This window comes from Phoxinus phoxinus (genome assembly GCF_949152265.1).
Source record: "Phoxinus phoxinus genome assembly, chromosome: 4".
Lineage (NCBI taxonomy): Eukaryota > Metazoa > Chordata > Actinopteri > Cypriniformes > Leuciscidae > Phoxinus > Phoxinus phoxinus.
The window spans coordinates 19524528-19537423 of record NC_136879.1 but is presented as its reverse complement, the minus strand read 5'-3'; the positions used below and the strand labels follow the sequence as shown (position 1 = coordinate 19537423).

At 38.3% G+C, this 12896-nt stretch overlaps 1 protein-coding gene across 1 annotated transcript; it reads left to right on the top strand.

Annotated features, from left to right (window-relative positions):
- The first annotated feature begins 2805 nt into the window (after window positions 1-2805).
- LOC306997255 (uncharacterized protein) lies at window positions 2806-6629 on the top strand. The gene is made up of 6 exons (XM_079610479.1): window positions 2806-2973; window positions 3740-3795; window positions 3952-4101; window positions 4418-4579; window positions 4663-4752; window positions 5403-6629. The coding sequence occupies exons 2-6, from the start codon at window positions 3769-3771 to the stop codon at window positions 5730-5732; spliced, it is 759 nt and encodes a 252-aa protein (XP_079466605.1). The 5' UTR covers window positions 2806-2973; window positions 3740-3768; the 3' UTR covers window positions 5733-6629.
- The last annotated feature ends 6267 nt before the right edge of the window (window positions 6630-12896 follow it).

Below are 12896 nucleotides of genomic sequence, written 5' to 3'. Positions count from 1 at the left end.
ATAATCCACATACAGTGAAACAAAACTGCAAAAAGACACCACGATGCGTAGACGCAACTGGATTTTATAGTACAACAGCGTAAAACTTTGTGCATGTTTTGTCAAAACACATCACACTGTATTGCAGAAGAAGATCACAATGTGGCAAATTCAAAGGGTAATCAAATTCTCAGTCGGCAAACAAGGTAATTAAACTTGATATTTTGTCTTTTTTTTCTGCCCTTTGAGAAGGTTGTAAGCTGGCAGAGACGGCTGTATACGTGTGTCTGAGCTGAGATCTGTCTGAACTCATTTAGGTTAATGAGAAAGAAAGTGTTCCAGATGTACCACATTTAGCGACGCGCTGATTTTGCGTCGGGCATACAGGAGCGGTTGAGTCTCTGAATAGCTGTGTTCACACACAGGAGCAGAATATGCTTGTCAGTTACTGTAAGCGCTGTTTGCGGTGCTCAATACGGCTCTGTTCATACACAATATTTACTACAGATTTCTGCAAAATGACGTGCACCTAAATTTTAAGAGTGAGTTTGGTTGACATGCTGTGTAGAAACACAGTCTTGTCTTTAACTTGACATGAGGCATGCTAATCATTGCTGTTAAACACCAGCGTTAATGCTGTCAACCTCTTGTCTAGATAAAGAGTCCGGGAATGAGTCGGAGAGCGAGACGTGTTTGAACCGAGAAGAAAGAAACAACAAACCTGGTGTAAATAGTGTTGAATACATATTTAAACCTTAAAGAAAGTTTCAAAGTCTTTTTAATTCACTATTGTTTTTTTCTGTTACTACGGTTACAGGCTTTATTAAGGATATTGCAAGTTTGGATATTGCAAGTTTACTGATCTCAGAGACAACGTTTGATCTAATCGGCCTATTTAGAGGAACATTTGAGCATCACAGTGTTTGTAAAATGCGGTTATCAATCACAAATGCAGTCTGTATGTCAAGAAGCTCAACTGAATGAGATTTTTTAATACAACATTGATTTTAGACGCTTATGTGATGTATAAAACATTATAAATCAAGTCTTCTGCATGTATATGTTTGGCTCTAACCAAGTTTCAAAAGAATTTGGGCTTTTAAATACATGTTGCTTTAAAAACAAGCCATGTGTAAACCTTCATCTGCAAATTGCTATTATATGCCAGCGTTAGCCATCAATAAATCATTGTTCTACATTGTTTCTTCTTTCCACTCTTATATAAGGTAAACTTATATGTGTTCTGCTTCAGAGGAGGCTACAATGCCATTATGCTCAGCTTACATCATAAAAGCATCTTATTTGTTGGCTAACATCATTTCTGAGTAGAAACATCAATGTTATAGTCATCTTTTATCTTGGTTTCTACACATTGTCATGACTGGTTAATGAGTTCGACTCCGAAAGATGTTGGAGAGTGTGCATGCCAGCGTTATGAATGTCTGAATAATGTGTTAGTCCATCATAAACCCCATTAAATGAATAAATCCCATCTCAGGTTCGTCAGGAACCGTATATATTTTGAAGATGATGTCAGATTAGTTGGTGTGGAAGTGTTTTTTTTTTGTGTGTGTAAACAGCTCTTGATGAATGTCATATTAATTCATGTACCAGCTAAATATATTTTGTTTAAAATGGTGAAAAGGACATGCAAATGTAATCGAGACAATTCTTGCATTCACACCAGTGGTTCTCAACTGGTGGGTTACGGAAAATGTGTCTTCTTTTATTTTTCTCCCCAACCTCCATGTTCAATTCACATTTGGTTAAGCCCCGCCCCCCTTGATTACTGTTGCTACCTCCGACAACTTAATCTGGGCTCTGGTTTGGTATCAACATGGCTTATGCTGTGACGGCTCTTCCTGCTGAAATTTTATCAAACTTATATAAAGCTGCAAATAAAGTGTCCGATAGAAGTAGGCAAAAGGGGCTGCAGTATGCGTTCGAAGGCTGTATTCAAGGCAAACAGGTGAAACGCAAGCAACAACAAGGCATCCAAATACAGGCAAAAGCATAACGGAGGCTGGTACTAACAATATCAGGAGCAACACTGTTAATGCAAAGCTGGGTAGGTCTCTATTCACTTCTATAATTGTTATTACAAAGCAAACGGACTACGCGAGTATAAAGTTGTATTTATTAACAGCGTGTGCTAGCGTATCAACAAGTAGAGAACAGAAATCATAACCTAAACAGCATAAAACTGTCTAACTAGTATAACTTCACAGTAAGGTTAAAAGCAAAAATAGAGCACAAAAGTGTGCTTGTTGATCCTTGAGGGGTTTCGCTGACTGAGGACGTCCACACAGTTTAATCCAAAAACGACACTTGTCAGTATTTTACTTCGGGTTTGGGAAGGGAAAAAAACGGACACCCCCCTCCAACCTCTCTGGGAAACGCGTATCTGTTACAAATGCCCCAGGCACAATGTTTAACCATATTTTTGATAAAACTACGACGGTAATAGCCTGCCGAGACCAAAAATATGAGACGCCTGTGTTAAAGTCAATGGAGCTCTGTGAAAAAGTGTCGGACCTCTGTGTGGAGCTCGTTCTTGGCTGCGCTGTGATTGGTCAATCTACATTCTAGGGCGTGGGTTAGCCAAAGGCGAATTGTCTATTTGTTTCGTCTATCCTTTTATTTTTTACACTGTAAAAAATAATCTGATCAAAAAGTTATGATAACTTATATATGTCATTAACTCAGACATAACATAATGTGTTATGAAATTTCAGCTCAATTGTTTGAGTTTTCAATCTTTCAATTTAGGTTCATAAGTTACTTCAATGAATCACAAATTACAGGTGATTGAATGAACTTGCCATTTTAAATTAAGCGGAGGACAGCTCTTTGCGCATGTGCGGGAGACTACAGACGACGAGGCCACGACAAGCACGTTTTTCGCGCCTGCAAGCAGTCACACTTCAAACGGCCAGGTGCCTCATTTTTCCATCAGACAAGACGATCGGGTTGGCGTGAACAACTTCGCTATTGGTAAGTGTTCGTGTTTTGTAGATATTATGAATGTGCGTTGATGAAACCAATAACGCGATTAACGTTACCTTTTGATATGTGCGGCAACTGTGATGTCATTTAAGCGAGGCACATTTCAGCGGCCGTTAATGTTAGCTAGAACACGTTTGCAGTCTTTTAGTTCAGTCAGAGACGGTTGATAAAGCTTCATCTGAGACAATACCAGTTTTCACTGTAAACTGTTGTAGAAAACACCATTTCTGATAGACCGTATGTCAAGGCCAAATAACGTTAAGTTACACTAACGTTACCGTTCAAAAGTTTGGGGTCAGTCAGATTTTTATCTTCTGCTCACCACGGCTGCATTTATTTGATTAAAAATACAAACAAAAACCGTAATATTGTGAAATAGTATTCCAATTTAAAACAGCTGTTTTCTATTTTAATATATTTTAAACTGTAAATTATTCCTGTGATCAAAGCTGAATTTTCAGTCTTCAGTGTCACATGATCCACCAGAAATCCTTCTAATATGATGATTTGATGCTCAAGAAACATTCATGATCATTATCAATGTTGAAAACTGTTGTGTACAATTTTTTTTCAAAATTCTTTGATGAATAGAAAGTTAAAAATAACAGCATTTATCTGAAATCTAAAGCTTTTGTAACATTAAACACCATTCAAAAGTTTGGGGTCATTAAGAATTTTTATTTTATTTTTTGGGGAAATAAATAAATTTATTAATAAAATAAATAAAATAAATCAATACTTTTTGACTGTCCAGATCCCCCTGAAGGACTGAGTGATGAAGACATGGAAGAAAAGCGGAGGATGATGGAGGTACATCACACACATGCACATCACACATACCTGTCTAATATTACTGCATACATACCTGCCTATATTATACTAACTACCTACACTTTGCTTTTGTGTCTGTGAAGCCTACTATTTTGTCTTAGTATGTGCCCTTTGTTCTTGTGCAATCAAATTCAGATGGAAGTGCTGAAAAAAGACCCAGATCACCAGCAGATAGATGAGCTGATGTCTGCCACGTTCTCCAAGCGCAGAAAGGAGATCGTAGGGGATCAACCTCTCGTTGGGGATGTCATAGCTAGATGGCCGGCCATGTTCTGTGAGAGACAGGTATAACAATAGACAACACAGCCTAAGATTAATCACTTACCATAATCCAATGACTGGATATCAATGTATGAGATTCTCTCCAGTAAGTACTAGAGAGATGTCTGATACTGTACTGTGGTCCGTTCAGAAATGTTTTTTTTTAGTCCGAATGGTGGCGTGAATGTGCATACAGATAAGTGAGAGGATTGTGTTTAGTTTTACTGAGTGGATGAAAGCCTTTGACAACAGACCACCTTATCTTACTAAATTGTGACTCTATGCTTTGAAAAATCTTTTCTCTAATTTCTTAACCTTTTTGTCTTTTTTGTCTCCTCAGGTTCGGGCAGAGTTCAAAAGAGTCGTAAGCACAGACCTTCTTGAGTCGTTCCTCGATGGACTTGATGACCTGACACCAAGACTGCTGGAAGTGTACGAAGCTGCGACCAAGTCGGCAAAGAAGCCTGCACTGAAAGCCATTTTGGACTGTCTGAAGAAAGACGTGAGTAGACGAGCTGAGAATTGTAAAATTGGGCACCAGATGTTCGCAATAAAATCTCAACACTGCTTATTTTTGTCTTGTAGGACACAAACGAAAGGAGAAGGACTGCTGCTCTGCTGGGTCTGCCACACTACCTAAGAGAAGAGCCATCAGACATCATCAGGATGTGTGACGTAAGACCTTTTTCTGTCATGCATAACAGCCCATATACGAACGCACCCACCCACATATACACTTGCGTGCACACACACACCACTCACCTCACTACACCCCACACACACACACACACACACACACACACACACACACACACACACACACACACACACACACACACACACACACACACACACAAACAAACAAACAAACAAACAAACAAACAAACAAACAAACACACAACCTTTAACACAGAGCTTGGATTAGATACACTCATGGGTCTTGATAAAGTCCTGTGGCAGCAAAATAGTGATGATGCAGGGAGGGGTGAGGGGCAGAATAGGGATGGGGAGGATGAGGGTTGGGTGGAATAGTGGTGATGGGAGGAGGGAGAGGTAGAACAATGTTGGGGGAGGAGAAAGGGGGGGTAGAATAGGGATGGGGAGAGAACCCAGTGCAACATACACTTAACCCAGATCTGAGAGGACACTGAAGTTTTCACCCTTGCAGTAACCTTGCAACATTGCCCCTACAAACATGCACACTCACCAAGACTATTTTATTAGTTTGAAAACAAGGCTTATGATCACTGAGACTTAAGTAGCTTTGCAGAGCATGCACTTCTTGACCCAAACATTCACACTATTTTTTTCTTATGCTTTTCAAGGCCCATGGTGAGACTCTGACTGCAGCCATGGAGGGGATGCAACTTGGCCTGTTGATAGGCTATGAAGGTGAAAACCAGGATGTATTTCCACGTGAGGTCTTCAATGAGGCAGTTGTGGTTGAGGAGACTGTTGTGCTTCACAACTTTAAGGATGTGCCATCCAGCTTTGCCATGCATTTGGGGATCATCTACTGCGTTAACCTTGAGTATCCACGAGCCATGAAGTATTCCTTTGAGTTCCTTCAGAGGGTAGTGATGAAGATCAAACCAGATCAAGCCTCTGCCAGAGTCCACGGCATCCGAAACAAGCTCCTGAGGTACAATTTGTAAACCATGCCCCACCCAAGAATACGATTGGAATTCATTTTTGCTTTGTTTCTGTTGACATGTATCAAGTCTCAAATATTTGAAAACAACCAGCTGCAGTCTGAAGTTTTACACACACACAAACAATCAAACACATACACGCACACAAACAAACACACACCACACGCAAAAACAACACAAACACACACACACCACACACATACATACATACATACAAACAAACACACACACAGAAACAGGGTTCATCACAGATTAAGACGATTAATGATTTATAAAAGTATAAATATTGAAATTTAAAATTTAAATGAATCTTTGTGCTGATTAAAATATAACTGATATTAAACTCACCAAAGACAAAGAGTGTTGTGTAAGGAAAAGCTAATGTGTTTAAAGGAAAGTATTTTCTATTGGGTGAATATGAATAGTGTTGTATTGGCTTAACATTGGTTTTAAAATTTTTTTAAAAATGTTTTGTACACACAAACACACACACACACACACACACACACACACACACACAAAGTAACAAGCACACCACAAACACACACAAAGAAACAAGCACACCACAAACACACACCCACAAACAAACACCACACATACAAACAAACACCACACATACACATACATACAAACACACACCACAAACAAATACACACAGAAACAGGGTTCATCACAGATTAAGACGATTAATGATTTATAAAAGTAAAATTTAAATTAATCTTTGTGCTGATTAAAATATAAAACAGTTGAAACTGATATTAAACTTACCAGAGACAAAGAGTGTTGTGTAAGGAAAAGCTAATGTGTTTAATGGAAAGTATTTTCTATTGGGTGAATATGAATAGTGTTGTATTGGCTGTATTGGCTTAACATTGGTTTTAATAAAAAAAATGTTTTGTACACAAGTGTGTGTGTTTATAATTAATTGTTAAGTTAAAACAAGAAATTATTTTAGATCATCTTAACTTGATACCCTAATTCAAAGACATTACTTAATTGAAATTACTAAGTTGAACCCACTAATGGGGATAAGTGAACAGAATGCTCATTAATGAGTTCACTTTATTTTGAACTTGCATAGCAAAGTTGAAACAACAATAATTGTTTAGTCATGTTGACTCGCAGAAGGCAATTCACAGCTTAACAAGACTCAAAATAATGAGTTGAAACAATTCATTAATCCATTTTGTTTTTACTTGAAATTTTGAGGCAGCTGCTTAACTTATGCTTTTAAGTAGAACCAAGTAGATATTTTTTACAGTGTAACTGGTCTGGGTTGATATGGGATTTAGAAAGTTATTAGTATACACTTTGGAGAGAGTAACTGATACAGTAATCGAATCACTGTTGAAGATGTAATTAGTAATAATTAATGATGTTTTTAGTGTAAATTACTGTACCCAACACTGGATTCAGACTACATTTAAATATGGGATTAGCTTGTTTTTTTCCCTTGTTTTGTGTGGTGAATCTTTTTATGGTAGTATTAATACATTTCAGTGTTTGATTTTGCAGTCATATTTTTTAAGTTTTGTAAAATGCAATTTCACGAAACTAAATCAGTCTGAAGCGAATAATACGAAAGACAAATACCTTTCCAAATATGTCTCTATAGCTATTGTCCTTCATATCAAATCTGTGTTTGTATCCGAGAAGATTGCAGGACATTGTCTGATAAGAGTGTTCCCTTCCTCCTCTCAGCGGGTTCAAAGTAGCCCGAAATGAGCCATTGACTGGTAAACCCGGAGACCCTGCCGTGCATTACACCAATGATACTTGACTTGGAAAATCAAGCGGGTAGGAGCCGTGCCCCCCACTGACCCAACAGGCACTAGAGACCCTCAGAGCTGGCTACACATGGAGCGATTACACCCTCGCTTAATAAATGCCCCCATTATAGAGCCCTCCTGCATGAGAGCCACCCTACTGGGCCCTGCCCATTCACTCCACTGGGTTTAAATGCAACCTCAGTGGAGAGAAGAAATGCTGGGTGCCAAGTGTTCCTCAAGTGGCAATTATGGCCAATACGTGTCTGGGAATTAGAGCCAGAAGAGATAGATGAACACAGCACTGAGCCTTTATCATCAGCCACACACATACTGTATATATATGGTTATTTAGGTTCTATGTATATAGGTTATTTTCTGGAGAAAAAAATCTTGATCTGAGTTTCTTTCATTGAAAATCCAAGTGAAGATAATCCATTCTGAGTTAAATATTTATGAATTTAAAAAATCATCACGGTACCGTAGAGAAGATATACGTTCTGTATTGTGGATGTGTGTAAAGTTGAAAATGTATGGCACATATACTGTAGCATATATATATATATATATATATATATATATATATATATATATATATATATATATATATATATATATATATATATATATATATATATATACACTCTAAAAAATAAAACATTGGGTCAACAAAAAAAAATATGTTAACGTTTTCCACTAGAATTTTTAAGTTAAGACTGCTGGCATAATTACATTAATTCAAAGCGATGTTTTGAGTATGGTGAATTACCTTTTAGTCCACAATAAAACGCATTTCTAAGTAACATGAACTTAATAATTTTCAACATGAATGCAAGTAATTAAGTTGATCCAACATAATGTTTTAAGTTAGGTGAAGAAGTTTTTTCCTACCGAAGCTTCGAAGCTCAAAAATGGTATTCGGACCAGCCCTAATTTTAAATAACACAAATGAAATGACTGACTTTTATAAGGAATTATGTATATTTTTAAACAGCTTTCCAATCACTATTTATCTTTTTAGCACCATTTTTAAATTGTAATATATTTCTCTTTTAAACATTTAAATGAACTATAATATTAATATATAATAATATTAACATAATTAAATAAGTCGTTTGACATACGTTATAACGAGTCATTAATGTCCTTTAAATTATATGTTTCATATAATAGAACAGAAGCTATATATTGTGAATTTAAACATTTCTCGAGTCGTTTACCAGCGGCAGACGTCAGGAGGACCAGCCGAGGTAAAGGCTGTTCCAGGCGGCTTACATTGGCTCGAGCACCCGGTGATCCCCTGGGTCTCACACAACCCGAAAACGTCCGATCAAATGTTTTAAATAGGCGCTATCTTTATAAATAAACCACAGATTTGAGCTTTAAACAACTACATTCTCGACTGAACAACTCTTAAAACTACATTTCGTGGCACAATAACAGTAGTATTTTTTAATTTCCCGCAGCACTTGCCTCTCCCAGAAGAAGCGGATTTCGCCTCGGACGCGCGTCAATTTCGCTCCAAACGCTTGCTTTTTATATGCGTCCATTTCGCTTTGGACGCGCGAATGCATTCAAAATGTTCAAGCGTCAAATTAGACGCGGCAGGCGCGAATTTGACGCGCTATTCGCGTCCGGTGTGAACGCACAGTTACATATACTATCAACACTCAACTCAAATTTCAGAATAAGGACTTCGAGATTTCGGTATTCGGTTACTATACAGTAGGCTATCACCAACAGAATCCTGAGCGAATGCAAATGTGTAATTAAACATAAAATTACTAACCATTCACCAGATTGAGTTTCAACTGTGTGGTCCCACTCGTCGTCTGGCCTTGAACATGCATGCGCGCGGAAACTGTGGGCCGTTTGCACGTCATCAAATTGTATTTTACATTAGCAGAACTTAAAATTAAATTATTTTTGATTGACTGAAAATGTTAAACTCTGACAAGTCATGATAGTATATTGAATCAATAGGCATAATTTGTGTGTCATCCAAGCTCAATAAAATAACAATTACAAGTAAAAAGTCTAACTGTATCTCAGAACTTGATTTTTTATTTCACAACAATATGTATATTTAAGTAATGACTAAAGGTCCTCTGAATTAGTTTTTAGAGTGTATGATGCCTAGTTGGGACATCAGGACGCCAGCATCCAAAACAAATGTCCAAGACACAGCACATGCTGGGCTTGGAGAGCCTGTCATTGGCTGTAGTGGGCCTTTGTTATCATGGACCAAGCATATCTATCTTTTCTATTATGACAAAACTTCAGTTTCAATTCCATCTCTCTCTTTATTTCTTGCTTTCAATTCGCACTCTCTCGGGCTCATCTTTTTTCTCTTTCCTGGCTAGCTTCTGGTGAGTGACTGCGTGTGTTTGTGTAAGTGAGTGTGAGTTTGTATGTTGAGGGGTCACATAAAGGGGCGAATCACCAGAAACTCAGACTGACTGTGAAAGTGGTGCGTCTCCTCAGAAAGCGAGAGGGAGACGGCTCTCTGCTCTCCACGGGCTGCCTCATCGCCCCACAGCATCACGCAGGCTGAACCGAGTGTCTCAAACGCTCTGCTTTGGAAGTTTGAGATGACATGAGGAGACGTTCCCCTGCCGAGGTACCGGGGAGTCTGAGTTTTGAAAGCAGCAGTGCGCCGACTGACAAACCCCCCGGTCCTCAGATGGCAGAGAACTGAGCGAGTCACCACCAGGCCTCCTGCCACTGGTTATTTATTGTGTTTTGGTGAGTCTATCTGCACAATAAAAGCCACTTCCTTGACCTTGCCCGCTGCTGCCAGTCATACATAAAACAAAGCAGCTTGTTTTTGTTCTTGAGTTTCTCTGCTGCTGTCACGTAATTATAAAACTTGCAAGGTGAACACTGTATTGAAATCTCGCATGCTTTCTAAATATTTTTATTTTGACACTTTTTCTGCAATTAATTCTGCTCCAGTCACTCATCAGGCACTGTAAAAAGTGAGGAAGTGCAGTCGTTACCTTACAGAGCTGTTCGGATTCTTATTGGTGTCCTACTGTAGTCAGGTTGATCCAGTAATATGAATAATACTATTCAAAATGTATTTTATGCTCACCAAGCTATGCATATACATCATCAAAAAAGCAGTAATATTGTGAAACAGTATTACATATTACAATAACAGTTTTCACATTTAATATATTTTAAAATGTAATTTATTCCTGTGATGTCAAAAGCTGAATTTTCAGCAACATTACTCCAGACTTCAGTGTCACATGATCCTTCAAACATATGATGATTTGCTGCTCAAGAAACATTTCTTTTTTCAAAGAAAAGGTAATCATAGGTAATTTTGATTGCCATTAAAATGAAATAACTGAACATAAACATACAAAAAATATATAATTCAGAAAAATTCAGATGGCACTTAGAGGCTTTTGCATCTGAAGTCTTAGTTAATTTTTTGCATCTGAAGCCTAATCCTTGCTAAAGTATTAATATCTTTGTTTTCTAATGTGTACCGTATATATAAATATGTATACATAAAGATATAAAATCACAAAAGTAGATATAGTTTAAACCATTGCTTTAAAATGAAATATAATTACATTATAGCAATTATATATAATACATAATAAATAATTATTGCTTACATTACTTTGTCCCACTGACTTTGGGAAAATTATGTGAAAGCAGTTAAAACTGCCTTTTATCAAGACTAATTTCATAAATGGTTTGAAACAAAAAATATAGGCCTCTGACTCCAGTTTTGCTTTGCGTAAAAACACCTTAATTGCGCCATTCTTTTCGGTTATTGGATGTTTGCATGGGTGACTGTGTAAATCCGGGTTCACTGTACGATTTAGGGTACGTTTTTTAGTTTAGAAAATCTCCAACAAATATGGAGAATCCTAAAAGATTCCTCTGATCCTATAGGCCACAATATGTCTGAGTGTTAGTCGCAGACAGCCGTTTAATGACCATTGCGATTTACCTCTGATGTAATTCTGGAAGTGTCAGAAGATTTGAGCCACAGTCATGCGGTGTGACCTCGCCTACAACAACCGTCAAATCAAAAACCAACAGGAGCACAGAACCCGATGACGCAATCACTGAGACGACAACAAACCACCACTTTCTCTTCAAGAAAAGCCATGATCAAAATGAACACTAGAGATTGGTTTTGTTTGCTAACCACCATTTCAATCCCACGTGTAAATGCAGCTCACAGTCACTGAACGTGTCACGGCTTGATGATGTAAAACTCCGGACGGGTATCTACAACGCATATTGACTGCCGTACAGCCTGACATTAATGACAACTGAGATCTTACAGTGTGGCATGGCTGACAAGCAACAGTCGTAAAGGACTGTTAGAAATCATACAGTGTGCATCAGGCTTTACACTTTAGGGGCCCTATTTTAATGATCTAAGTGCATGGTCTAAAGCGCACGGCGCAAGTGCACTTAGGGCAGGTAACGTGCAATAAACCAATCAGAGTCTCATCTCCCATTCTTTTTAAAAGCCAGTTGCGCTCGCGCCAAGGCGGATTCGCTATTTACATGGCAGAAATTTGCAAGCGGAAAAATTGAATCCTTCTCCAGAGAGCAAACGGATCTGCTCGGGCACGAGGTTAAAGCACGCGAGCAGACCATCTACGGGACAAGCCGGATCCCACCATATCTTTATGTACACAATATTCATCTTTTACATTGTAATCCTTTGTTTGTGTGCTGCTGCGCGTCCCTGTGTGTGTAATAAGCAGAGTGTATGTGCGTTTTGAACCCCGCCTATAGGCGCACATTACTAATACGCCCTTTAAATAATAAAAAAATATATATACTGCACCTTTGACTTTAGACCAGGTTTGTGTTGGTCAATAGCGCAGTCGATTTCAGTTGCCTTAAAAAAAGCAATGCGCCAACAATGCATCTAAACACACCTCGTTTTCAGACCAGCACGCCGATGGGCGCACAAATGGGTGCGAATACATTTGCTATTTAAACAACGTGGCTCAGGACGTGAAAATGATAACCGCGTCAGGCTGAAGCGAGCAAAAAACACTTGGGTCTGGCGCCCCATTGCGCCGAGTGTAAGATAGGGCCCTGAAAATCAAGACGAGAGTTCAGAGAGTTATCAGTGTTTTGTTGTATGTAAACACACTTCTGTTATATGTTAATATTAGCCAAGTCTATATTTCCACTGAATCTTTGTGGTCAATCACAACTGGTGTCAGTGAAGGTTATGGAGATGATTTCAATTAAAATGTTAGACTTTGAGTGTACGTTTGTCTGTGTCTTGCCTTTATGGCTTATCTCAGCAGCAGTTGGTGTGTTCTCTGTCATTTCTTCTCAGTTCCCCCTCTCTCTCTCATTTTATGCTCCCTTGTGCTGGATATTATTCTCAGGAGCTGTGGAAATC